The 24871-nt window shown below is 42.1% G+C and overlaps 1 protein-coding gene across 5 annotated transcripts; it reads right to left on the bottom strand.

Moving 5' to 3' along the window:
- Positions 1-1794: 1794 nt before the first annotated feature.
- Positions 1795-22009, bottom strand: wt1a (WT1 transcription factor a). Of its 5 annotated transcripts, XM_069528777.1 has the most exons (10): positions 21902-22009; positions 21053-21806; positions 17331-17453; positions 15745-15847; positions 12476-12559; positions 8335-8434; positions 5387-5531; positions 4562-4651; positions 4090-4182; positions 1795-3266 (listed from the first exon to the last, which is right to left on the bottom strand). In XM_069528777.1, the coding sequence occupies exons 2-10, from the start codon at positions 21522-21524 to the stop codon at positions 3145-3147; spliced, it is 1332 nt and encodes a 443-aa protein (XP_069384878.1). In that variant the 5' UTR covers positions 21525-21806; positions 21902-22009; the 3' UTR covers positions 1795-3144. The 5 variants fall into 5 exon arrangements, with proteins under 5 accessions (XP_069384878.1, XP_069384880.1, XP_069384879.1 ...); XM_069528779.1 differs by lacking the exon at positions 12476-12559; XM_069528778.1 differs by having other exon boundaries at positions 4099-4182; positions 21053-21962.
- Between the last annotated feature and the right edge of the window lie 2862 nt (positions 22010-24871).

The following is a 24871-nucleotide window of genomic DNA, read 5'->3' as shown; positions in this document are numbered from 1 at the left end:
TTTAATTTCGAATAAAACTTTCAAAGTAACTGTGACTCAGGAGGGAGCTCCTCCACTAACCAGAGGGTCGGTGGTTCGATCCCGGTCCGAGTCCACGTGCTGAAGTGTCCTGTAAAGTGCTTTGAGTGTCATCAATACTAGAAAAGCTCAATACTCAAACGTGCGCCGTGTCCTCAAAAGACTATTTTTGAACAGGGCTCTCGTGCATGTTTCCTCTATCTGCTCTAAAGTGAATATTTAGATACAGCCTCTGATGTGACTACTGGAAGTGGACGAACCTACAGTTACACTGAGCAGCTATCAGGCTTGAAAGGGCCTGTGGCGGCATGAGGCTAGGACACACACACACACACACACACACACACACACAGATGGGAGATAAAGGCCTTGTCAGACAGCTGAGATATAGCACCAGAGCCCTGGGGAGTTTCAGGGGATTTCCACCAGGGGAATCGGACACATCGTCTGATTTACACTAACACTTTGGCTAAACTTGTGATAAAAGTTCACAAAAAGAAACATTACTGTATCTGTCTTTATCCATCTCGGCCTCCATCCGTCTCTGCCTCCGCTCCACGTCGCCTCGCTCCGTGAAGACTGTGGCAGCTCGTTGTGTCAGTCGTCTTTCACGTGTTATTGTGAAGCGGGGGTTTATAAAGTTGATAAAAGAATCAGTCATGAAATGATGGATTTTGACTTAAAAGAGAAGCTGATGTCGGAGACGAGGGTAAAAAAAAGAAGGAGAGAGAGAGAGAGAGAGAGGGTGAAAGAAAACACGTTCATTTTTATCTATGCTCTTTTTTTACTGAGAGCCAAGGAATGCAAAGAGGAATCTGGTGAGAGATAGAGAGGAGAGTGGATGGCACTGTGCTGTTTGCAAAGGTTTCTCTGTCTCGTTGCTCACAAACCTGCTACTCTCTGAAGTTTTGTGCAGTTTTTGAAAAACTAAACTCGACCTGTTGAGACCAGACGACCTCCTCAGAGTCTTTAAAACATCTCTCTATCACAAAGCGTGAATGAATGTAGAGTTTTATCTTTTGAGCGTTACTCCATTTCATCCCCCCCTCGGCTTTAAGAACTGATTATCACCTCCACCGAGCACCTTTTCATGTTTTCATAGCATTACGCAAAAAAAAACTACTCGACCGAGTTTATCGAAACTTGGCAGAAGGGTGGGTCACGTGTCGCCCGTAAATCTTTGGAGAGGATTTGATTAAACGTTGCAGTTTGATTAAATAATGTGAGTTATGGTCATTTCTGACATGTTTGTGGATTTCTTCATGGAAACACGAGGCTGACGGTTTGTGCTAATGTGAATGAACAGGTGAGATTTGAATCTGATCTCAGTACATTTAAATGCGATTCGGTGATAAAGTGGCCGATCCCTTCTTTAAATGTCCACGTTTTCTTCTTCACTGTATTTGTTTTCTCATTATAAACAGCTCAGGATGAGGAGATCTGAAGAAGAAGAAAACCTCCTCTTGTGTTTTAAAGGAGAGAAGCTTGGTGAAGTTCAGCTGATATGAAAGTGTAGAATGTGCTTTTTTTTTTTTCATTTTGAGACATTTGTGTGTTGGTGGAATCAAAAAGTCATATTTAATTTCTAACAATTACATCTTCATGACGATGAAAGTACATGAAACGAGTCCAGTGGTATTTCATTGATATCACTGTCTGGACTGAAACCGTTGAGTGAGCTGCTGTGAAGCTGTAAAACCTTGAACGACACGTGAGCGACTAATAAATAAATGTGAAATGTAGAAACAATTAAAAAAAAAAAAACTGAAGACCACAGAGACTGAAAGTGTTACTGTATCAAAACAGTTCACAAAACATTTACACAGAGAGAAACCACCGATTTCAATAATCTCACACGTCCGAGTACAAAATGTTCCACCGACATTCGATGTTTTCTGACTCCAACATTAACACATCAAAGAGAGAAGAAACAGTAAAGTAGAAACAGTTCCTGGTCCAAAAAGAAAGTCTGAAGTATATCAGTTCAGTTACATGTTTCTCCCTCATGGAAACGGATCAGTTCCCACAGTGAAGAGGTTTTTTTTTTTTTTATTTACATCTCGACCACCACGTCGCGGCCGCAGAGCCGGTGTGACCCAGCAGACACGCGTCAGAGCTCGCTGTCAAGAGTCCAGCTAATATTTACACAGCACGGAGACGAGAGACTCTACCGTCGACCTCCGAGGGCGCTGCGAGAAAAAAGATCCACTTTTCACAACACGCAAAAACAAAATATACAACCGCCTGTGTTCGCAAAGTGTGTTTTAATGCCGACGAGACAAAACACTGTATGAGGTGTCGGATTAATCAATTTCATCTTTTTTTGAATAACTGACACCTTTCTCCTTTTGAATCAATCCAGTGGAAGCTATTTTTGTCATGAACGGATAATAAATAAGCCATCGTTCAACGTAAAGAGATATTTACAGCGGCTGAGAAGAAGCTGAGCTGCAGCCAACGTGCCCGACCGTCACCTTTGACCTCCGTGCTGATGGTTGAACGAGATATTACATCAGAGTAAAGTCGGCGGATTCTTTAGCACCATGACGAGGAAAGTTACCAGTGTTCCTTCTGGAGCGGATTAGAAGAGCGGGACAAGAGGGCCTTATAAAATAAATGTAGATCTGACGGAGGGTGAGTACATTTTTATATTTACATCTACCTGACACAGTCCAGTTAGTAAAACCTGGAGGAACTCGTGTGCTGACTGACTCAAGGGAATGAAAATTAAAATCCAGAGGAAACATTTATTGAGCGGACAGGTCGGGTGATGCCAACAGATCTGAGGAAAAGTCCAAAACCAAGATTGAAGTGATTCTACGAAGTCTGCGGAGATAAAACCTGTTTGTATAATTTACATCTTCAAGAAACAGCAGGTTTATCAAATGTGTAAACACTTGCAGCTGAAGTCAAGAACTATTTTATTCTGTTTTTTTAAAACGACCTCTGAACGCAGGATGTGGATTCTAGTTATTAAAGTCTAAACGATAAACAACCATCAGGACCCGGCTGGATTTCACGCAGGCTAGTTTGTCAGGTGCACAGGGAGGTCGGCAGAAAATAAAAGCAGATGTGACCCAGATGTTCACGTGTGTAGAACTGGGGACGTGGGCTGGACTCAGGGGTTCAGATGGCGAGCTGCAGCTTGGTGAGGTTCCTCTGGTGCATGTTGTGGTGTCGCACCAGCTCGTCGCTCCGGGCGAACTTCTTCTGGCAGTTTGGCCACCGGCAGTTAAACGGCTTCTCGCCTGAGAGAGGGAGGTGTGAGGTGGGAGGGAAGGATGGACAGAGGAGGGGTTGAAGAAGAAGAAGAAGAAGAAGGAGTAGGGAGAGGTGATGAGAGGAGGAGTGAATGAGGACAGGAGGGTTTGAGAGTGAAAATGAAACGAGGATTAGAATATTGTGTCGATCAGAAGCTGAATGGGAGAATTAAGTCGACTTCATATAGAAAATGTTTCGTCCGTAACGACGCAGATCCAGAAATAATATTCTGTTCATGGTAAAACTCACTGAGCACTTTATTAGGAACACACCTGCTTGTTGAGTTCATCTTTCACATATGAAGAACGCAGCATTGTGAGCTCGACTTATTCTGCCGCCATCGATTTAACGTGGACACACGAAGAGAATCCAGAATTTTTTTACTAAATCAGCTCTTTTGGAAAATGTACAAATCTCTGTTTTAGTGACTGTAGAGGTTGTTTGTGTGAACGAGAAGCTCGAACGTGGAGGAAAATGTCTTGGCCTTAAAAAACCTGTTCTGATGAATCTCCGCTAAGACTAAACTACCAGTCAATCCTATTTCATCTGAGTGTTGTTACTGTCTCTCCAGCAGGAGGAGGCTCCATGTCACGAAACCCGTCTCAAACTGGTTTCAAAGAAAAGATAGTAAGTGAATGGTTTCCTCCACTAACGTGATTCAAACACCAGATCGGTCGCGTTAACGTGCAGCTGACAGATCTTCTAGTGTTCCTAATAAAGTGCTCACTGAGTGTACAAACAAATTACTCTTAATCTCTATGCAAATATTAAATGGATGAAGAAGAAATGAAAAAATAAAAGTTTACGCACTTGTTTTACCTGTATGAGTCCGGGTGTGTGTCTTAAGGTGGTCAGACCGAGAGAACTTTCTCTGACACGTCTCGCATTGGAAGGGTTTAACTCCTACACACACACACACACACACACACACACACAAACGTTCACAAGTCCACACATTCAACACACAAACAAGCCAGAGTTCACACACACATACAAACACACAAATAACACATTCACCCTCACACACACGGAGGGAGATAGAAAAATACAGTAGAGCAGAGGCTTGCAGGCGTTTGAAGCCATTCAGAAGTTTTGCCAGCCTTTTCGTGACTTCATCTGAGAGGAGCTGGGTAAAGTGCACCACTGTTCTCATTATGCAAACTGTGCCCTTCACTAGGCTGCAGTATCCACAACATGGCTGTCATGCAAACAGCGGAGAAAGGCGAGTGGTGAGGGCAGAGAGAAAATAAAAGACAGGGAGGCAGAGTGAAGAGAATCAAACCTGTGTGTCTCCTCTGGTGTCGTTTGAGCTGGTCGGAGCGGGAAAACCTCCGGCCGCAGTCTGTGAACTCACACTGGTACGGTTTCTCCCCTGGGCAAAGATAAGAGTTTAATAAAGCGATCTGTTATTTAACCTTTAAAATACCAGATAACACACATGCATCCACAGGGGAACAAGGTACACAGGCGTAATACTGCATCTTCATTCATCTGAAAATAATAAACTTTGGTTTTAAACTCTTCAAAAGAGACAGGAGCTTAATCCAACTGTTTCAGACAGAGGCTGAAAAGAGGAGCTGCAGCATTAGACATTATAGAAGCTGTTCATTAACACCACCCGCTAAAATGATCAACCTGAATATGAGCAGAATGTGTGTTCAACATCTGAATATCGTCTGGTTTTCATATTCTTCTGCAAACGTCACTGCTCTTTACTGAAATCCTTGTTTTCTATACAAACAACATATTCTATAATTTTTTCTCTCTTGTCATTCTGACTTGTCCCCCCCCCCCCCCCCTGCTGTGGAATCAATAAATAAAGTTTTTATCTTTTCCTTCACTGCCACTGAACATTTGACTGGAAAACCAAAGGATTTCTTCAGTTGACAAAACAGGAAGTATTTTCTGGCAGCAGCAGATAAGGAAATTTGGGGCCAATGGAAACATGACTTAAAACATTTGTTGTCCTGAAGCCAGAAAGACTTTTGAGTGAGTTAGGAACAAGTCGGCTCCGATGAAAAATGCGTCTGAGTGGAAACTCTGGCATCAACAACACAGCCTGTCATCGTGCGTGTGATGTCACGGCGTGTTGTTCTGTTGGTTTCACCTGTGTGTTTACGACTGTGCATCTGCAAGTGAGACAGCTTGAAGTAGCGCTTGTTGCATCCTGGGTAGGCGCACATGAACGGTCGCTTCTCGCTGGTCTCGGAGCGCACGATGGCCGGAGCGATGCTGGGCACCCGCCTCACGTCCTGCACGAACACACACACGCACACACACAAACACACACACACACTCACTATTTTATTTGTGTTTAGCTGAATCAATACAACAAGACAAAGACATGAATCTGTCATGGACTCGTAGAACTAAGACGTAAGATGCTAAAACATCTTGTTGATCATTTTACTGCATTGACGTTCAGCACCTGTGTTTATTTCAGAAACCAACCGGGCATGTTCCGCTCTGCAAGCCCCACCCCAGAGCTGCTTGTGTCAGGTACTACCCTCTGAGCAGGGACTTTATCGGGGGTAAAAAATATTTAGTTGAATTGAGACCCTGGCCCCTGCAGTGGAAACACACTCCTGCAGAGGTTCCCGGGGAAAGTGTCTGTGTTGCAAACGTTGCTTGAGACAAGACGGAGAAAAGTTTAGATGTCACGAGAATAAAGTGATAATTTTACAAGAGTGAAGTTTTAATATTTAGACTTTATTCTTTTAAAATCAAGTAATATTGTGACTTTAGTTTCTTAATTTCTTCTTCCGATGTAAATAAAAAACACCCAGATTAAAAAAAAAAGATATAATTTTCTAGACAGGATGATTCATTAGCTGTTATTCTATTTAATCAACAACCAATGTGATTTAAAAAATCAGGCACTTAAATCTGTCACGTGTGTAAATAAGAACATGTGACGTGTCTGGCTCGTGAGGATCATTATGACAAAGTGGTCCAATATTCATTAGATGTGAATTAGCAGTAAAATGACCCCAGACTGACTGAGCCCGAGGGGAGCTGTTAGTCACGCCTGTTAGACAGAGCGCCGCCCCCATTACTGCCCCTCCGCTCACTGCAGACGCTGCCGAGGAACAGGAAATAACAAAACATCTTTTACATTCGAACATTTCTTCAACTCATATATTCGTCCACCCGGTGCGTGACATTTAAATATTTTCTCCATCTCTCTCCGGCCTCTTGTCTTTGAGATGTTCCCACTTTGTGCAACTCGTCTTTAAAGCCTCTCTCCCCTCCACCCACAACCATCTGCTCCTCATTTCCTCTGCTTAGCATTAATGGTGAGACGGACGTGGAGGTCGACCCCGTTGTAATTACTGCTGTTAGCAGCTATTGATAAGTGTACCTGAGGAACGACCGCGTACAGTGAGCGGCTAAAACTGAGCAGCACCTTCCACCTCAGATGCCACATTACACTGGAGGTTGAAGTGTGATGAATCAGTTTAAACTGGTTCCTGACGAACTCAAGGTTTCAACGCAGCTGAGTTATTAAAGAAACCAACTGCGAAAGGAAACGAGGCATGTGAGCTCGGCACGCGGAGGCCGATTTGATGAATGAACACAACAGTTGTGAAATAATCCGTCAATAAATTGAGAAACATTTGAAATCATTTTCTCAATCATCTGTTATTTTTACGGCCGCGTTGGCTGAATAAGAAATAAGACAAAGACGCAGCTCAACTAGCACGTTAAGGTTTGCGGCGTACTTATGTGCAGCAGTTAGCTCCTCGGCTATTTGGTTTATTCAGTTGGGTTTTTTTTCTTTTTATTTACAGTTTTGTTTTATATAGTCTACATTTTATATATCTACTGTTTTCTCATATTCTTCAAAAAATATAGAAATATAATTAATAAGAATCTTTCAGGAAATATGCTCCATTATTTCACACATTGTAAATGATTCTTAATGATGTAATAATATACATATTTATATATATCAGATCATTTATTGTGATGATTTATCTATAATTCATAATTCATTGGATTATTACTGAACAATGAGTATTTGAGTAATTGATCTAATGTGCCTGCAGTAATTTAAACTGTGAGATGAATCAGAAATCAGCAGGATGATCATTCATCCATTCATTCATCTCAGGATCCAGCGTTTTAACAAAATGTTTGATGGAGAATTAAATTCCACAGCTGAGATTTAGTGAAAACCCTGAAATAAAAAACCAGCAGCGAAGAATCACTTTGTTTCTCGGTTGTTGTCTCTCGTGTGTAGCGGCTCTTTAATCGTTCTTTAAATGGCACAAGAGTGAGGCTTTTGTTTATTGTTCTGAGCGGAGCCAGAACTCGTAGAGTGCACGTGTTTCATGCAGTACATTCGTCTGATTTTTTATTTTTTGTTTGGAGGGGCGGGGGGGGGCTAAGAAAGACAAGAAGCAGGGTGAATAATGAAACAGGCCTCGGAAAAGAAAGAAAGAAAGAAAAATCTCAAGAAGTCTCGCTGCGGACTGAGAGAAGGTCTGGAGAATCTCTGCACTCCGTCCTTCAGAGCTGCTGACAGACAATAATTAAAATCTAATGATTTATATACATTCGGATCCCTGTATGGAAACTATATCTTTACCCAGTGTAACCCTATGTGTGTGTCTGTGTGTGAGTGTGTTTCTACACTGCTAATGGATTTGTGGAAAATGATTCCTCTCGACCTCGAGGGCTGCCTTTTAAAAATCTTTGTGTGTTCAATCGTAGCCGTGTGTGTGTGTCAGTGTGTGTGTGTGTGTGTTTGTAAATCTCTGCTCTGCTACATATCAGTGTTTCCTCTTCATGTCGTCCGGTTATTGCATCAGCTTCTCCAACACTCATCTCTTTCGGTCGGCTCATTAAAAAAGTATTTTTAAAAAAAAAAAATAAAGCTCCTCTCCCTTCACTTTGTATTGTGTGTGTCGGTTTCGGTGAGTTGTGTTCATGCCGATGTTGTCACGACGCGGTCACATCAGTGCGAGTGAGCAGACAAGACGGTCAGTGTGACCTCACGTTGGCCTCCTGACAGTGAGTGAAGCAACATGAACAGACGATGCGGTCGTTTACCTGGATTCCCCTGAAGACTCCGTGTGTGTGTATGCGGTACTGTGTGCTGCAGCTGTACACCATCGGGGTGTTGGGGTCACTGTCGTATCCTGCTGCGTGGCTGCCAACACAGAGAGAGAGAGAGAGAGAGAGAGAGAGAGAGAGAGAGAGAGAGAGGAGAACCATGACGCTGACGCATTTATTCAGCAAAGTAAACTGTTCTTTGACTTCACAGTGAGAACATCAGAACTGTTCACTTGATCTATTCGTGTTTACATTTTTTAACATCAATGCATTTTTATATTTTGGCTCAAACTTTTCAGTCCAAATGATTTCACTTGAAAATGTCACTTTGCTAAGGAGGAAGAATCAAGAGTCATGTGAGACGATTCATTTACGACAAGAATAAACTTATATCATCATGGAAATATAGTCAAATGAACCGGTCCTTGTGAGATGCTCCATATTTCTTCATTTTAACGCAGACTCCTCGACTGATATGCTTCCAGTAAAATGACACTGGACCTAAAATTATGACTTCATTCTCATAAAATCATAACTTGATTCACGTCATATTATGATTTTTCTCTCGAAATCTTGGCCCTGATACTTTCTGATGAACGTAAAGACGTCAGAAAACACGAACGTGATTCAGGGACATAAATTCACAGAGTAACAAACATCGGCAGGTCTATCGAGCGTGACCCGAGTGAGTCGGAGTGAGCCGGCACAGCGAGGTCAGGGAGATATCGTTACTCAAACAGCTTGTCACCCGTAATGCAAAACACAGATCATGTGTAGAGTGTGGAGATGTAACTGTAGAGATGTGTGCTGCAGATTTATGCTTTATTTTTCATAATTTGTCAGAGCGGCACATATCCAGCTGAGCCCTGGATGTGTCTGTGTGCACACGTTTGTATTGAAAAATGAAAAACTTTAAAAACTTGAGAGAAGAAGAACAAACCCTGATACAAGATCAGCTGGTTCATGAGTTGAAACTGAGTCGTGTGTGGGTTAAAGGTATAAATATATATATATATATATGTACATATATATATATATATATATAACTTTGGTGATTTAGCGCCATCATCAGATCAAACCAGTATTTTAACTTCCTGGTTTGACTAAGTTAAGATGACGTTTAACATCTGCTACAGTCTCACGTTCATTCATTCATTCATGTGTATTAATCAATTAACTCTTTATTAAGTATTCCTACATTTTGCCAAACAGATGAAAAATGTTTCATAAGTAAATAAAATGTTTTTTTTTTAAATTATAATCATATAAAAATGAATTGTAAAAAGTAATCAGTGAGAAACCCCAGGGAGCGTTCAGGCTTAAAAAGAACACAACTAGAATCTAAAATATTAAAAACATTCATTAATCATCACATCACGTCATCACTAGCTATAGATTCACTTGTGATTCAGACAGTTTTCAGTATTTCACTCAGAACTGAAGCTGCTCTGTGACACAGCTGCCTCTCGTATCTTCTTGTGATAACAGAGGAACAAAAAGCTCTTGTCTCTGAAATGTGTCGTATTTCAGTCGACTGAACGAGGACGATGGGAGTTTGCATCCTGAGCCGCAGCAGTGGGAACGGACAGTAAACAGCCGGGCGCTCATAAGGCGCTCATTGTCCGTCTCCATTTTGCCGAGTACGAGAGACATCAACAGACCTCGTGAATGACACTTGTGCGATGCTGTGCTTATGTTCATTCATGTTTCTTTGGGGATTTTTTTCAAAAATTTGAATTTTTAAGACTCCATTCAACCTCGTCAGTGTGCTCCCGCTGGCTGGAGGGGTGTGGTGCGTTCAGTCCTCACCGAACACGCCACCGAACACGCCACCGAACACGCCACCGAACACGCCACAGAACAAAGTAGTGTAAAAATATATAAATATGATAAACAACACAGAAGTGGACACACAGACTCTGAAGTTTTTCCCTGACGTCAAACTGTGAAGTCAACATAGTAGTCGTAGTATTAAGCGTCAATATGTGAGATTTATATTTCCTTAAAATCTGCTGACTTGAGAGAATTACCCACAATTCACGGTATGGTAAAAAAAAACATCAGCTCCAAATGTTTCGGTTTCTGATGTTTACAAAGATAAGACGACATAGAAGTGAAGCCAAAGTGCCCTCTGGTGGCTGACTGCAGTATAAGTCACGTGTTAGTAGATGGGACACAGGATCCAAAGTAACAAGTACACATTAAACAAATTTTTCTCAAAGATGGTTTCTGTCACTCGAGCTGGTTCTTATCGCACAGCTGCATGTTCAAGCGCTCACTGGTGCGGTGAGTTTGGTTTTAATATGTGTTGATTTAAAACAGGATGGACTGACTCATGATTGGTCGAGCATTTCTGAATATTGGAAGGAAGTAGAGACATGTCGTCCATCTTTATTTACAGTCTGTGGTTCAAATGCTGAGGATAAAATACTTCTATGAATCAGAGTGTAAGAGTCTAAGAGTGTAAGAGTCTAAGAGTGTAAGAGTCTAAGAGTGTAAGAGTGTAAGAGTCTAAGTGTGTAAGAGTCTAAGAGTCTAAGAGTGTAAGAGTCCAAGAGTCTAAGAGTGTAAGAGTCTAAGAGTGTAAGAGTCTAAGAGTGTAAGAGTGTAAGAGTGTAAGAGTCTAAGTGTGTAAGAGTCTAAGAGTCTAAGAGTGTAAGAGTCTAAGAGTGTAAGAGTCTAAGAGTGTAAGAGTCTAAGAGTCTAAGAGTGTAAGAGTCTAAGAGTCTAAGAGTGTAAGAGTCTAAGAGTGTAAGAGTGTAAGAGTCTAAGAGTCTAAGAGTGTAAGAGTCTAAGAGTGTAAGAGTCTAAGAGTGTAAGAGTGTAAGAGTCTAAGAGTGTAAGAGTCTAAGAGTGTAAGAGTCTAAGAGTGTAAGAGTCTAAGAGTGTAAGAGTGTAAGAGTGTAAGTGTGTAAGAGTGTAAGTGTGTAAGTGTGTAAGAGTGTAAGTGTGTAAGAGTGTAAGAGTCTAAGAGTCTAAGAGTGTAAGAGTCTAAGAGTCTAAGAGTGTAAGAGTGTAAGAGTCTAAGAGTGTAAGAGTCTAAGAGTGTAAGAGTCTAAGAGTGTAAGAGTCTAAGAGTGTAAGAGTGTAAGTGTGTAAGAGTCTAAGAGTGTAAGAGTGTAAGAGTGTAAGAGTGTAAGAGTGTAAGTGTGTAAGTGTGTAAGTGTGTAAGGTGACGCCAGGTTCTGTGTGAATATTTGTTATGGGACTATCTGCTCTTCCTCTTTAGGTTCGACTCCCCTTCACTTCCTCTTCCTCACCCCCTGTTCCTCTTTATCTCCGCTGACTCTGTCCTCCTCCTCCTCCTCCTCCTCCCGTTGCTTTCTCTTCCTCCTCATCCTTACTACTCCCTCACACCTCCCCTCCTGTCTCCTGCTCCCCCTCACCGGCGGAGACAGCGCAGAGAGAGAGACACCAGCACGGTCAGAGCCGAGCAGCGCTGTCGAAACACCACGAGATGTTTTTATCAAGCCTCTGCACAGAGCTCGTCATGTGCCGATGAAGAATAAAAACACAGTCGTCTCCGGACACACGTACACAACCTCCCAATGCAGCAACACAACGACAGAAATTCCTGCTTTGTGTTTACGTACGAGTCTCTATCAGACACACACACTTGTTAGCTATGATGAACGCCTGTTGGCTCGGAGCAGGAAAGCATTTGTTTGACCAGCGTGATGCGATCAGGCTGCGATGCAGGTCACGGTGACACGCAGTCCAGTAGGTACGGCTGAATGGTTTTAACTCTGTCAGAAAAGTGGAAACAGGACAAATGAGACGTCATGGGGCTGAATTTGATGATTGAACTTTAAATAACAGGATGTAAAGAGTTTCTTCAACTATGTAAAGTGCTACAGAACTTATTTTTTTAAGTTTCTTAGACCGGACTCTGGTTTTCTGAAGCATTCACTGTCCAAACTGATGTCCAAAAATAATGGCATGAAGAATCCACACTGTTGACTCCTCGACGTACAGGCACTTCCTGTCATATATATATATATATATATATATATAATGAAATAAATGATCCTTCAAGTTGTTGTTCAGGCAGTGAAGGTGTCGTTGTTTCCCTCCGTCTGATAAAACACAAACTGGACTGACTGCTGCTGTTTGAAGGGAGCGATGGATGAGTTCCTACCTCTTCATGGTGGAGGCCAGTGTATTGACAGGGTTCCATGCCACACACTCCAACTGAGAGGTCATTTGATATAAATTGTCTGCGCTGTGGAGGAAAGACAAAAACGTAGAAGAGAGGCTCGTGAGCTGTGCACTGGACGGATCATTCACCAGGTTCAGGGGTGAGTATGAGCAACCATCATCGTAGTTAGTAGAACGCTTTAATACACACACACACACACACACACACACTCACACACACCCTCACACTCACGCAAATGTTAAAGAATGTGCCTCAGACAGACACAGAGAAACCTTAATTCTCCCATGACAGCCATCTTTCATTAAACACAGCGGACTCCACCGTCATTATTCATACCTGCCATGTGATTAAATACACTGCTACACACACACACACACACACACACACACACAGTAGATTTATAGCTCTCACCCCCTGACACCACAGCCCTTCCATCACACCACCTGCAGGCTCGCAGCAGTGTGGCTGGGGTCGATGTGGTGCCTGGTACCCTGCTCATTACAGCAGCTCTTCTCTTACAGTAGAGCGGCGGCACACAGCCAGAAGAGCACAGACGGTATTTGGAATGGAGGCGGTTGAGCAAGAGATTTTAAATTACAGATCCGTGACATTTTCAAATAAATAAGCGTCTGCTGCTCCTCTCCGCTGCCGAGCCGTGGAAACTGTCACTGATTCTGTCAACATCCATTCAACGAACTGTCTCCGTCCTAATCTCCTGCCCTGAACCACCAACGTGTGGAGCAGCGGGAAAACTTCGCAGGATTCTTTGGAACAAACGGAGGAAAGTGAAAGCTGAAGAGAATACAAGGACAACTCTCTAAGTACTACATAAGTAATATACTGCCATACAGCCACAGTACCACCATATACTTCAATATACCACCGTATACTACAATATACCACTGTATACTACAATATACCACCGGATACTACAATATACCCCCGTATGCCATTTTCACCTTTTAAAAGACAACAACAACGAAGTTCCCCTTTAAGAGGCTTAATTCCCACACTGATGTATTAATGTATTTACAGATGAAGTAACCTGACCTAAATAATATCTGTTCATAAAAAATTGTCTATTTCTCCTCTGATCTTCAACAACATTTATTTTTGATTGTTTTATTACATTTAAAGTCAAAATTCAGCATCAAGAAATAAAATCACTTTTATTTTGGACGTTCACTAATTGTCTAAAACACGTCTCCACTCTGTGCAGATTACTGCGTCTTATGCTGTTTCTTACCATGATAAGAGTGTGGATCTGTGTGTGTGTGTGTGTGTGTGTGTGAGAGAGGCAGAGACACACACTCATACTCTCTCTCTCTCTCTCTCTCTTTCTCTCTCTCTAATAAAAAGACATGAGCATGTTTTCATTTCATGTTGTTCCAGCAGCCGGAGCTGACGGCCTGTAGAGTAAATACAGTCCTGTTGGTACCAGGCTGCAAGATTAGACGACTGAGTCAACTCTCATGAGCATTCCCAGCAGTGTGTGTGTGTGTGTGTGTGTGTGTCTGTAGATATCAGTTATGTTTATGACAAAGAAGACCCTCAGATTTAGACGACAGCCGAGGTCCACCCCACATCTCTCTCTCTCTCTCTCTCTCACACACACTGAAACTTTCATATCCACCCTGCTGTAGTAATTTACACTGAATTCCTTCAGTTTCTCCGTCGATGAAAAACAAAGCGTCAGCGGCATGTGAAGAATGTTTCATTTAGAAACATAACGACAAGCAAACAGCGAGGAGGTGCACCGACCGATTCTTCATACCTTGTGAAAGTGAGAGAATAATCTTGGATCCAGAAATTACTATTTATTTATTTTTTGGCCCATTTTCCGTCCTTCCACCACGTTTCAATAAAATCGGTTCAACAGTTTTTGTGTCATCCCGCTGAGAGACCAACATGCGATGAAAACACGACCTACACGAGGTAAAAATAGAACAATATAATAATGATGATTATTTAAAAGTTAAAGCAGAATAAATAGTTCCCAAAATATTGTCTGATTAATAAGTCAACCCACTTTCCGTCGGCACTTCCTCCCAGTGTTAGTCGACTTCCTTCAGTGGCACCGTGACTTAGCGGTGACGTGCATGTGAAGGTCGTTCATTAAACCAGTTGAGGGAGAAAACTGCAGCAGAAAACAACTGAAAACCACCAAAGAGCAGAAGCCAGAGGAAGGAGGACAAACGCAGAGGAGGAAGCAGCAGTGGCAGACAGACCTGTGCTCAAGGTGAACATCCTGTTCAAACCTGCATCCTGCAGCCGCTCACTGAGTTACCGACGTTTGACACGATCAACAATGCTTTTGTTTCTGTTTGCTTCGTTTTAAAAATAGATTTTTAAAGACAGAATACACGTGTTTGTTCTTGTGCTTTATATCTTTATGAGGACACTTTGGGACAGTGAGGACATTTTGCCCGGTCCTCACGTTTTCAGAGATCTGTTTCTGGGTCAATACTTCGGACCCGAGCCTGTTTCATGCAAAAGGCCGCATGTGATGCGTTCCTCCTGATCCCAGGTCGGCTGACGACCACGTCTCCCCCCATAATGCACCACTACATCGTCCATGTGATTCACCCATCATCCTCAAAAAAAGTCATCATTAACAGATGTGTTAATCTTTGTTATCTGTTAATAAAACTAAACTTGTTTCAACGAACTTCATTAAAAATGAAAAGTGAAATTCATAAAATGAGAAACCTTATTAAAGCTCGGGTAGGTAATCCTGTAGGAGCTAGAACCAACAGAATACCCAGCCCAGCTTCAAAGCACGTGAACGTGGACTGACGACTGCAAGGAGACGACTTTTCCATCAGTCGCTAGCTAACTTCTGTTTATCCTCTCTGCGTCAGCGCTGAAGCTCGAGCGGCTCGATCGCAGCCAGACAGGTTGGTCATTGACAGCAAATCATTTCACTCAGTCCACATGAAGCGACCGGTCACGTTCCTGCAGCGGCCGCAGACCCCGGCTTTACTTACTTACTGACGCGACGTGAAGAGGATTTCAGCAAATAACAATGAAAAGTGTTTCAGAAAGAAATGAAACAACCCAAGGGGGGGGGGGGGGGGCAACGTTTTCCAACCACAACTCAGGAGAAAGAACACGACAAACTAAAAGTCGGCCGTGCAGTGTGAGCAGGTTGTGATGTTCACTGCTCGGAGGAGAAATGAATTATGAAGAAGTAGACTTTGTGTGTGTGTGTGTGTGTGTGTGTGTGTGTGTGTGTGTGTGTGTGTTACCTGTTGTAAGGGTTCCTCAGGAGCAGAGCCTGGCTGCCTGTACAGCTGTCTGACGGTGTGTGGCATCCATAAACAGGAGGAGGTACAGGATACTGCTGCTCTCCTATGGGACACACACACACACACACACACACACACACACACACACACACACACACACACACATGCAATTATGAAATATATGTAGAAATGCATTTGTGGGTCTGTGCACCTATAAAGTCTGCAGATGAAGGTGAACTCCTCCACGACTCCCTCGGAGGAAATGAATTTAAACTTCCTCTATATCTCATCTCTTTTAAACTCTGCCCTCTCTTGCCCTCCCTGAGTTTTCTCCACTTTTCATCGGTTTCTTCTACAAATAAAGACCCTTCGCTTCGAGTTTCTAATCTCCCAGCTTCCCCGGCAGCGCGGCGAATGGCTCCCTTGACATTTCCCTACATTCCAAAATCCCTCTCAGCCCCAGTTTTCCCGATTATCTTTATAAAGCACAACGGCATAAATTTACAGCGGCGGGCTTCATGAAACATTTTAAATTTAAATATTTACCAATAACATGCGCAGGGGAGGGATTAAAAAAGAAGAGGTGGATGGATGAAAGGAGGAATATGAGGAGGAGAGGAGGGAGTTGTGAGTCAGGATGTGGGTGATTTATACCTCTGACATGCGAGGTCACGGCGGAGACGTCAGAATAAGGGACAAGACTCTCCCTAGGTGAGGGCCACGGAGCTGCCATACAGACGCAGCTGTGGCTTCAGATACACGTGAAGCTCTATGAACCTTTTCTTTTCAGAAAAATGAATATTGGACAGAACATTATTCTGTGTAATGGAATCATCTAAAACTTTCTATCTGCTATAAGACACATCTCCGCTTCCTCCCACCATCCAGAAATGAAGCCAAAATATCCTGGATCACGAACAATACCAACGTGAGCCGATGGCGTCGTTTGGAGACGAGGAACCGAGGTACCGCCCACACGTGCTCCACCAATCATGAGTCAGTCTCTGTGTCAATCACTTCACCCAGTTTTTATAGCATCAGATAACAAATTAAAACCATCAGTGTGATAAGAACGACCTTAAATTACTTTTAACTGTTTCTTTTACTTGTAGTTTGACTTTTAAAGTTTGGACCGTGACCCTGAGACTCTCTGATTACTCCTGCGACAACTGTGAAGTTTTGTTTTTGCACATCTGATATTCCTATTTATTCATTTAAGTCACATTCCTAACTTTACCTTTACCTCTCGTTCTTCGCTCTGTGTGTAAAGCCCTTGACAGGCGGCTGTAACGATTTGTATGAAGCACATCTATCTATTTATATCCATCTATCTGTTAACATGGAGGAGGCAGGGTTTGTGACCTATCCTGCACACAGCCACCAGGAGGCGATTGAGACACTGTGGCTTCACTTCTAAGAGCTGTCCTGTCGTCCGTCTTCAATGAGACAAACAGGTTCATGGTGAGTGAGTAAAATCTATCGATACGAGCGTCGAGAGAGTGAACATGATGCTGAGGAAGACACACACACACACACACACACACACACACACACACACACACACACACACACACACACACACTCACCCATTGTGTTCTGCTGAGTTAAAGCGTCCTCGTGTTTGAAGGTGTGGTTGGAGAACTGTGAGCTGTGGTGCGTTGGAGTGTGGCCGTAATTCCCGGGTCCATCGAACGCAACTGTGCTGTAACCTGCAACACACAAAGAAAAGAGTCTTTAGTTCAACAGACTCTTCACGTTTCTACTTTGATCGACGGTGACAAGTGGAGTCAACGTCTCGTAAACAGATCCATTTCTTTCTGAAGACATTTTATTATTGACGGGACAGTGAAGTGTGATGAGGACGGAGGACGGAGGAAGCCACGGCCCACGGCTGCTGCAGGGACACTCGAGCTTCTGCATGTTGTTGTGTTTCTTTTCACATGAACGCTTGTTTCTCCAAATCAGCTTTAGAGTTAATATAAAAACTTGGTCCTGTGATTCTATAAATGGTTTTGCAGATGTTATGACCAGGTCCCGATAAAGTCAGAGCAGCTTGGTGTCTCGAGAATCACTGACGTTGACAATAAAATATAAAAAGAAATATATTAAACTGACATTAAGTCACCTGACGACCAACATTTTTATTTAAATGATTTTCTGATTGTTTATGTCTCCGTCAAACCTGAAAACATTTCTACATCTTAAAATTTAATTATCTTAGTTATGTAGACTCGTAGGTCCCCACAACACTGTGTAAACACATTTAAGTCCCCACAACATTTGTAATACCAAGACCACACACACACACACACACACACACACACACACACACACACACACACACACACACACACACACACACACACACACACACACACCCCTCTAGATCTGTGCCTGGCACCCCAGACCTGACTCATGACTTTGGCTGACCTACAGGACACAACACACTCTCATAAATCATGCACGAATGACGCACACACACACACACACACACACACACACACACACTCACACACGCTTCATTAATTCAAATGCAACACTTTCACTGACTTTACTCTGAATATGTGGGTGAGGAGTGGGGGAGTAGAGAGAGAGAGAAGAGAAAAAAAAACTCATTAAACTTCTTCATTTATCTTCTACTCACCCCTGTCTGACTACGCCCCCCCCCCCCCTCTGTGTGTGTGTGTGTGTTGCCCTGAGGTCCAGCACTGAGGTGACAGACAATGGGGTCAATTGGTTTTCATCTGGAAAAACTGAAAGTCTGGAAATACCCCGAGATTTTTTTTTTTTTTTTTTTACTGTCTCACAAACTTCAGCGACGTTGAAATAGATCGAATAAAAGAACTTTCAGAGAATCTGAGGAAAAGTTCTTCAATAACCTGATTCATTACCTCATCTTCACTTTTCTTTTAAAGGTTATTCATATTCCAAACAGAAAATCTGTTTCACTTCTGTCAAATAATTGATGTCAAAATAATTCTCCAAAGAATTTAGTCAGTGAAATACAAGCAGAGAAACTTTTAGATTTATAAAAGTTATTTTTACAGAACGAACGTAAAAACATAAAATATAAAATTGTTCCCCTTCAAATCTGCATCCAGATTTTCTCTGTATCTACATTTTTATTCTTGTTTTATATCTATTACATATCTGTTGTCTATTGATCTTCACATTTCAATTCTTCTATTCTTCAATTCTTCCTTTTTAACTTGTGAAACACCTCGTTACTGTGTTTTTAAAAGACGCTTCATTCAAAATCTTTACAATCACCATTATTTTATATTGTTCCAGTGAATCTGAAATCTCTAATGTCTGGGAAACACTCAGCGGACTGAGTGAGAGATGAAATCCGTGGTGGAGGGAGCAGGCGCTGACGTGACGGTCGCTGTGTGACCCGGCTCTGTATCATCTCCGCTGTGACCTGAGTCCTGCTGTTAGTTTGTTTGTCTGTGCTCGTTCAGCCACAGCAGGGAGGAGCAGATAAAGCAGGTGAGAGGTCAGCTCGGCTCTTTCATTTTGATGTTATTCCTAAATTATCTGCTTGATAAGCATGTTATTACTAATTAATCTGTTGGTTAACCACTCAGAGATTCGTTATCCCGACTGCAGCGGACCTGGGATCAGATGTGAGCACGCAGGGTTTTTTGGGTAAAATGTGATGGACACTCTTTCTTTACTTCCAGTGACTTTAATGTGAATCTGCAGATGTGATAATGATGATTTCAAATGAGACGGACGAGCTGTCACTTCAACTGAACTCAATTTAAATCGGTTCAGTTCAAAAGAGACAAACGCAAATTAATGATTTATTCTGATTTTGTTCTTCAAATTAAAACGCACACTTACACTGTGACTTGTGTGAAAAAGGTTCAGTGTGAGGTCACACACACTCAAATACAATATCATGTGTACATAACACTAAATGTAGTTATTGTGTGTTAATATAATTAATTTAATTAATATGTGTAGCAAAAAAAATACTAGATCTCAACAGACAAAACTAAAGAATAGGATTAACTCCACAATATCTCAGGATAAATAACTTCCTTCTTTTAATTAAAACTGAATTTAAAAAGTACATGTTTTAATGCATTATCCTTATCCATGAATTATTTCTTCAGATGCAGTTAAAGATTTTTTTAAAGCATTTAAATTGTAGAAGCTGTGTCTTATTGTGTATTTGTTGTATTAATGTTGAGGCTGCAGTTTTCTCATCAGCTTTAATACAGACGTTATTAATTAGGCACAGTTGTCTTGTAGAATCAACTTTCTCTTTCACTGTATCAGAGGAGTTTTATCATAAAGTCCAAAGTTTCAAATTAATATGATTTAACCGAGAGAGATATTTCCAGGATGAAGAGAAATAAATATTTAAAAAGAGACAAACTCTGGTTTAAATATTCGGCCGTAAAACAACGATATTAAAATCAAACACCGCAACAGAACCATGAAGACATGAGCACAATTACACGCTTACTGAAAAAAATCTGTGATTAATGATTAAAAAAAAAAAAGAAGTTGCACGTCGTCGTGAATCTTCAGAGTGAATCTGTTTCGCTTCATGTCAAGTTAAGATTTGACGAGTGGCGTCTGATCTACTTCACAGTTGTCTTGTCATTTTAAAAACTTGTTTCCGCTCATCGTTCGTGAAGTGAAGTACGACTTCAGTGAAGAGGAACGTCCAGGTTTCTCCTATAAATGAACAAGTGTCCACCGAAATAAAGGAATTCTTCGGTCCGTTATGTTTAGAGTCTGCAAACAGGCACGAAGAGTTATGTATTGTCTCTGTGTAAAAGTCCGATCGTCTGTTCTTCACTGGAAGAGAACAGTCTCTCTGACGTTTATTGGGATTTATATGGTTTCTTATTAACTGTGACACGGCGTAAAAAACCCACGAGTGAACTAAAACCAAAGCCAGACAGTTTAAACTGGACGAAACAATGCAACATACCTGTTAAACAGCTGCAGCTTTACTTAGGAATCTGCGCGACCTGTGCAGGAGGATTTTTGTCACGTTTCAGTTTTACAGTCAGATCGGAAAACGGGTCAGTTTGTGCATCTGTACCAACTTCACGTTTAGAGACATTGAAAAGAACAAGCAGCGAGTGTTGAACTTTGTTTGACACAGAAAATGAAGCTTTCCAAAGACAGGAGGAGAAAAACAGCGAGGACGACAAAACCTCAGAGAGATTCCATCAGAGCCTCTGAGAGAAAAGGTGACGATCGAGGGGTGATGATGCTTTTGTGATTGACTGACCTCTGACACACACACACACACACACACACACACACACACACATAGCACTACCTGTCTGGTTGCGGGCCGCCTGCTGTGTGTCCATGCAGTTGGTCAGGTATGGCGGGTTGCTGAACATCCTGCTGGGGGGCTGGTGATGGTGCGGAGCCGTCACAGGCGGCGGTTGGCTGGAGGTCGGCGGCGGAGGGGGCGCCCCGAACGCTGCCCCGTACCTGCAGGCCCCCGTGCCCGTGAACTGGCCCGAGAAGTGGACGGTGAAGGCGCTGAGGCCACAGTGGGGGTCGGCTTCGTGGTGGTGGGGGTCCACCGTGGTTCCCCAGGTGGGCTCCTGCTTAATGAAGGAGTGGGACCCCAGGGGGGTGTGGGGGGCAGCCAGGGAGGAGTAAGGGGAGGCGGCGGTGTGGAAGTCCAGGACGGGAGCCCACTGAGGGGCCGTGCTGACGGGCAGGGCCGGGCACCCGGGGCTGGGGCCCGCCGGGAGAGGGGGCAGCAGGGAGTTCAGGTCACGTAGGTCTGAACCCATCGTGGTCCAGGGGAGAAGAGGAGGATGATGGTAGGCAATTTTTAAATTTGATCTGCCTCCGTCTACCTTTCTACCTGTCGGCCTCTCCCGGAGCGTCTGTCTGACCCCGACCCACAGCAGCCCCCACCCTCTAAATCCTGCAGAGTCTCTGTGAGCAGCTCTCCGTCTCTCTCAGTCTTCCAGGACCCGTTGCTCCTCAGGACGGCCGCTCCGGAAACCACTTTAAGTCCGACAGAAGTTTGGTGGCGACGCAGAAAAGTCACAGCGGTCGACTTGTCTCAGCTGAAATAAAAGAAATAAAGAGACGTGAGAGACGAGGATCAGCTGCGAGCTGCAGTTTCCGTCACACAGAAGCAGTAAAGAGAGATGGAGCTCACTCAGGGAGGAGAGAGGTCTGAGCCCACAGCTTCTCTGTGAATGGAGGGAGACGAGTGGAGGAGTGAGGAGGAGTGAGGAGGAGTAGCCCTCTTCTCCCTGTCAGCCCGCAGGAGTGTGTGTGTGTGTGTGTGTGTGTGTGTGTGTGTGTGTGTGTGTGGAGGGTAGGGGGTGGAGTCAGGAGGTGATGAGGGGCAGGAGCCCCCTGACTTCATTGACTGTATGATGAAGAGCACACACACACACACACACACACACACACACACACACACACTTTCCTGGATACTTATTCTGAGATGTAGTTACTTGCCCAAACCCTGAACATTAACTTAACCTAAACTTAAACTAACCTTAACTTACAAAAGTAAGTGATAACTGGATCACACACACACACACACACACACACACACACACACAAAATAAATACATGTACTTAAACACAGACACATACGGAAATAAATATATAATAATGATATTTAAACATCTCTAACATAAAACACTGATCATCCTGTTCTGTAGATTTTCTGTTATTTATATATTTTGGACTCTGTGTGTTCATGTTTTCTCACCGAGGCTCGTTGTTTCTGTTCAGTTCATCACAGAACTTCATTAAATAACGAGTCTCCTCTTGATTTAAACTTTAGTTTCTGAGTTGGAACCAGAAGCTTCACGTTACTTCGTCAGGTTTGTGTCCGGAGGCCTCGCGCTGGAATCAGTTTGAATTAAGAAATAAAGTTGAAATGTAAAAACCAGACAAATACTGAATCAATCCCGAACACTGTTATTATTCTGTTGTCATTTTAAAAATGTCAACGTGAGAAATAAAAGTCGGCGTCTTTACATTTTTGGTATAAATGTGTTTTTAGTCGCGCGCAGACGAACAGCTCGCGCGACGACTGATCGATTGATTTATTCTTATTTATTTAAAAAAATATATATTTCACTCAAACGATTCTGTGATGATAAGAATAAAAAAAAAAATGAAAATCTTCATCATCTCCCTGTAAATATCCAGGTCAGTGACTCACACTCATCCTCTGGAGTCTGAACGTGAAGCTCCGACCACAAACACATCAGGACTCATTTTTAATACATTATATATTTTTCAATATTCAATCCTCCACATTTTAAATCTATTAAATCACATTTTATATATTTAAGGTATTTGATTTACATTATTATCATTATTATTATTATTACAGAACTTAGTCATGGACGGTTTCACCTTCATTCCACGTCCTCTCTGTGTGTGTGTGTTTGTGTGTGTGTCTGTGTGTGTGTGAGTGTGTCTGTGTGTGTGTGTGTTTGTGTGTGTGTCTGTGTGTGTGTCTGTGTCTGTGTGTGTGTGTTTGATCATTTCTCTGTCATGTTAACGGGAACGTCAAAAACCCGTTTAACGCAAATCCACCGATGTTGAAGCGTCAAATAAATAAAATATATTTATACATTTATATAATGATAAAAACAAAGACCTTATTACAACAGCGGAACTTTCACCTCTCGACAGAAAATAAAAATGTTAAACAATATTTGCATCAGGTGCAATTAATTATAGTTTAATCCAAAAACAGAATCTAGGGACATGAAGGTTATTGTCGTAGATAATCATTTCTTTCAAACATTAATCTCAACACCAACACGTTTCAGAGGATTATATTTTATTTCTACACTTAATTATAAGATTTTTCTAATTGCTTCAGTCTTTTGAAACCGTTTCTCTCATTGTTGTTCCTGATCAGTTTGCAGCTCGCGCGCTCAGAGACACAGAGAGGAGGATGATGATGATGATGATGATGAAGAGGAGGAGGAGGACACCAGGATGAAGAGTCACACACTCACACAAACACTCACACACTGATTTTAAATTAAATCAAATGAATCAGAATGTTGTTTGTTTGTAATATTCATTTCTTAAAGTTGCATTAACTGACTCACTCTGTATGTTCTTCATAAAAACTGCCTCCTCCATGTTTACAGATGGGACATGGACCAAACTTAAAAAAGTCAAAGTATAGATGTCGAATAAATTTTTCTCCAATAGGTAATTTAAGGTGTTTTTATAAATACAAATCCTGTTGTTATAGATTCATGTTCTGATGCTGATACTTATGTAAATAGTAAATGATCTGTATTTAAATACATCTACTGCACTTTACAGTTTATTGGCATTCATCCTTATTTTATATTATTCCAGTGAGGAGGAGCCACAACCGCTGGCTGCTATAGGATGACACACCTGTCAATCAAGGCTCATGTGTCTCCAGACACACTTAAAAAATAAATTCACCTCATTATCATTTCATAAACATGATGTCAGGAGTGAAAGTTAATGTTCAGGCCTGAAATTCATGTGGAAAAATTAAACATTTCAATTCAATTTGCACTGAAAAGACAAAAAAAAAATAATAAAAAAATAAATGTAAATTTAAAAAAGAAGATCCAAATATTGCAAAAATCATTTTCATGCTTGTCTGAGGTGGAAAAGTTAAAAACAAAACAAAATGCAAAAAAGATTTCACTTTCAAAAATCATCAGACTCTCACCATGTCATAGAGGTGTCGTGTTTCCACCGTGTGTTCTCTCCGAGTTCTTTAAATCACATCAAACCGTCCAATCAGAAGCCTTCACGACCCGACCTGTTCTCCTTCACGACAGAAGCAACAGCACCTCTCCCCCGTCGAGTTCGACTTCCTGCTGGAGTCTCACAATAAACTTTCATTCTGTTCTAATCAACTCAAGTCATTTCTCCCTAACGATGTTTATCTGACCAGCAGGTGGCGCCACTTAAAATCAATCAGCTTTCTAAATTTAAGGTTTAATAACGGCTTTGTCTGAATCGCATTATTGTATTGTAACTGTGTGTGTGTGTGTGTGTGTGTGTCTGTGTGTGTGTGTGTGTGTGTGTGTTGTCCTTGAATCTTGCCAGTACTTCTGATCTACGACTGAACACTGTCGGCCTTTTTAAGATTCTC

The sequence above is a fragment of the Paralichthys olivaceus genome, chromosome 7 (genome assembly GCF_024713975.1).
Source record: "Paralichthys olivaceus isolate ysfri-2021 chromosome 7, ASM2471397v2, whole genome shotgun sequence".
NCBI lineage: Eukaryota > Metazoa > Chordata > Actinopteri > Pleuronectiformes > Paralichthyidae > Paralichthys > Paralichthys olivaceus.
This window is presented reverse-complemented; position numbering and strand designations above follow the sequence as displayed.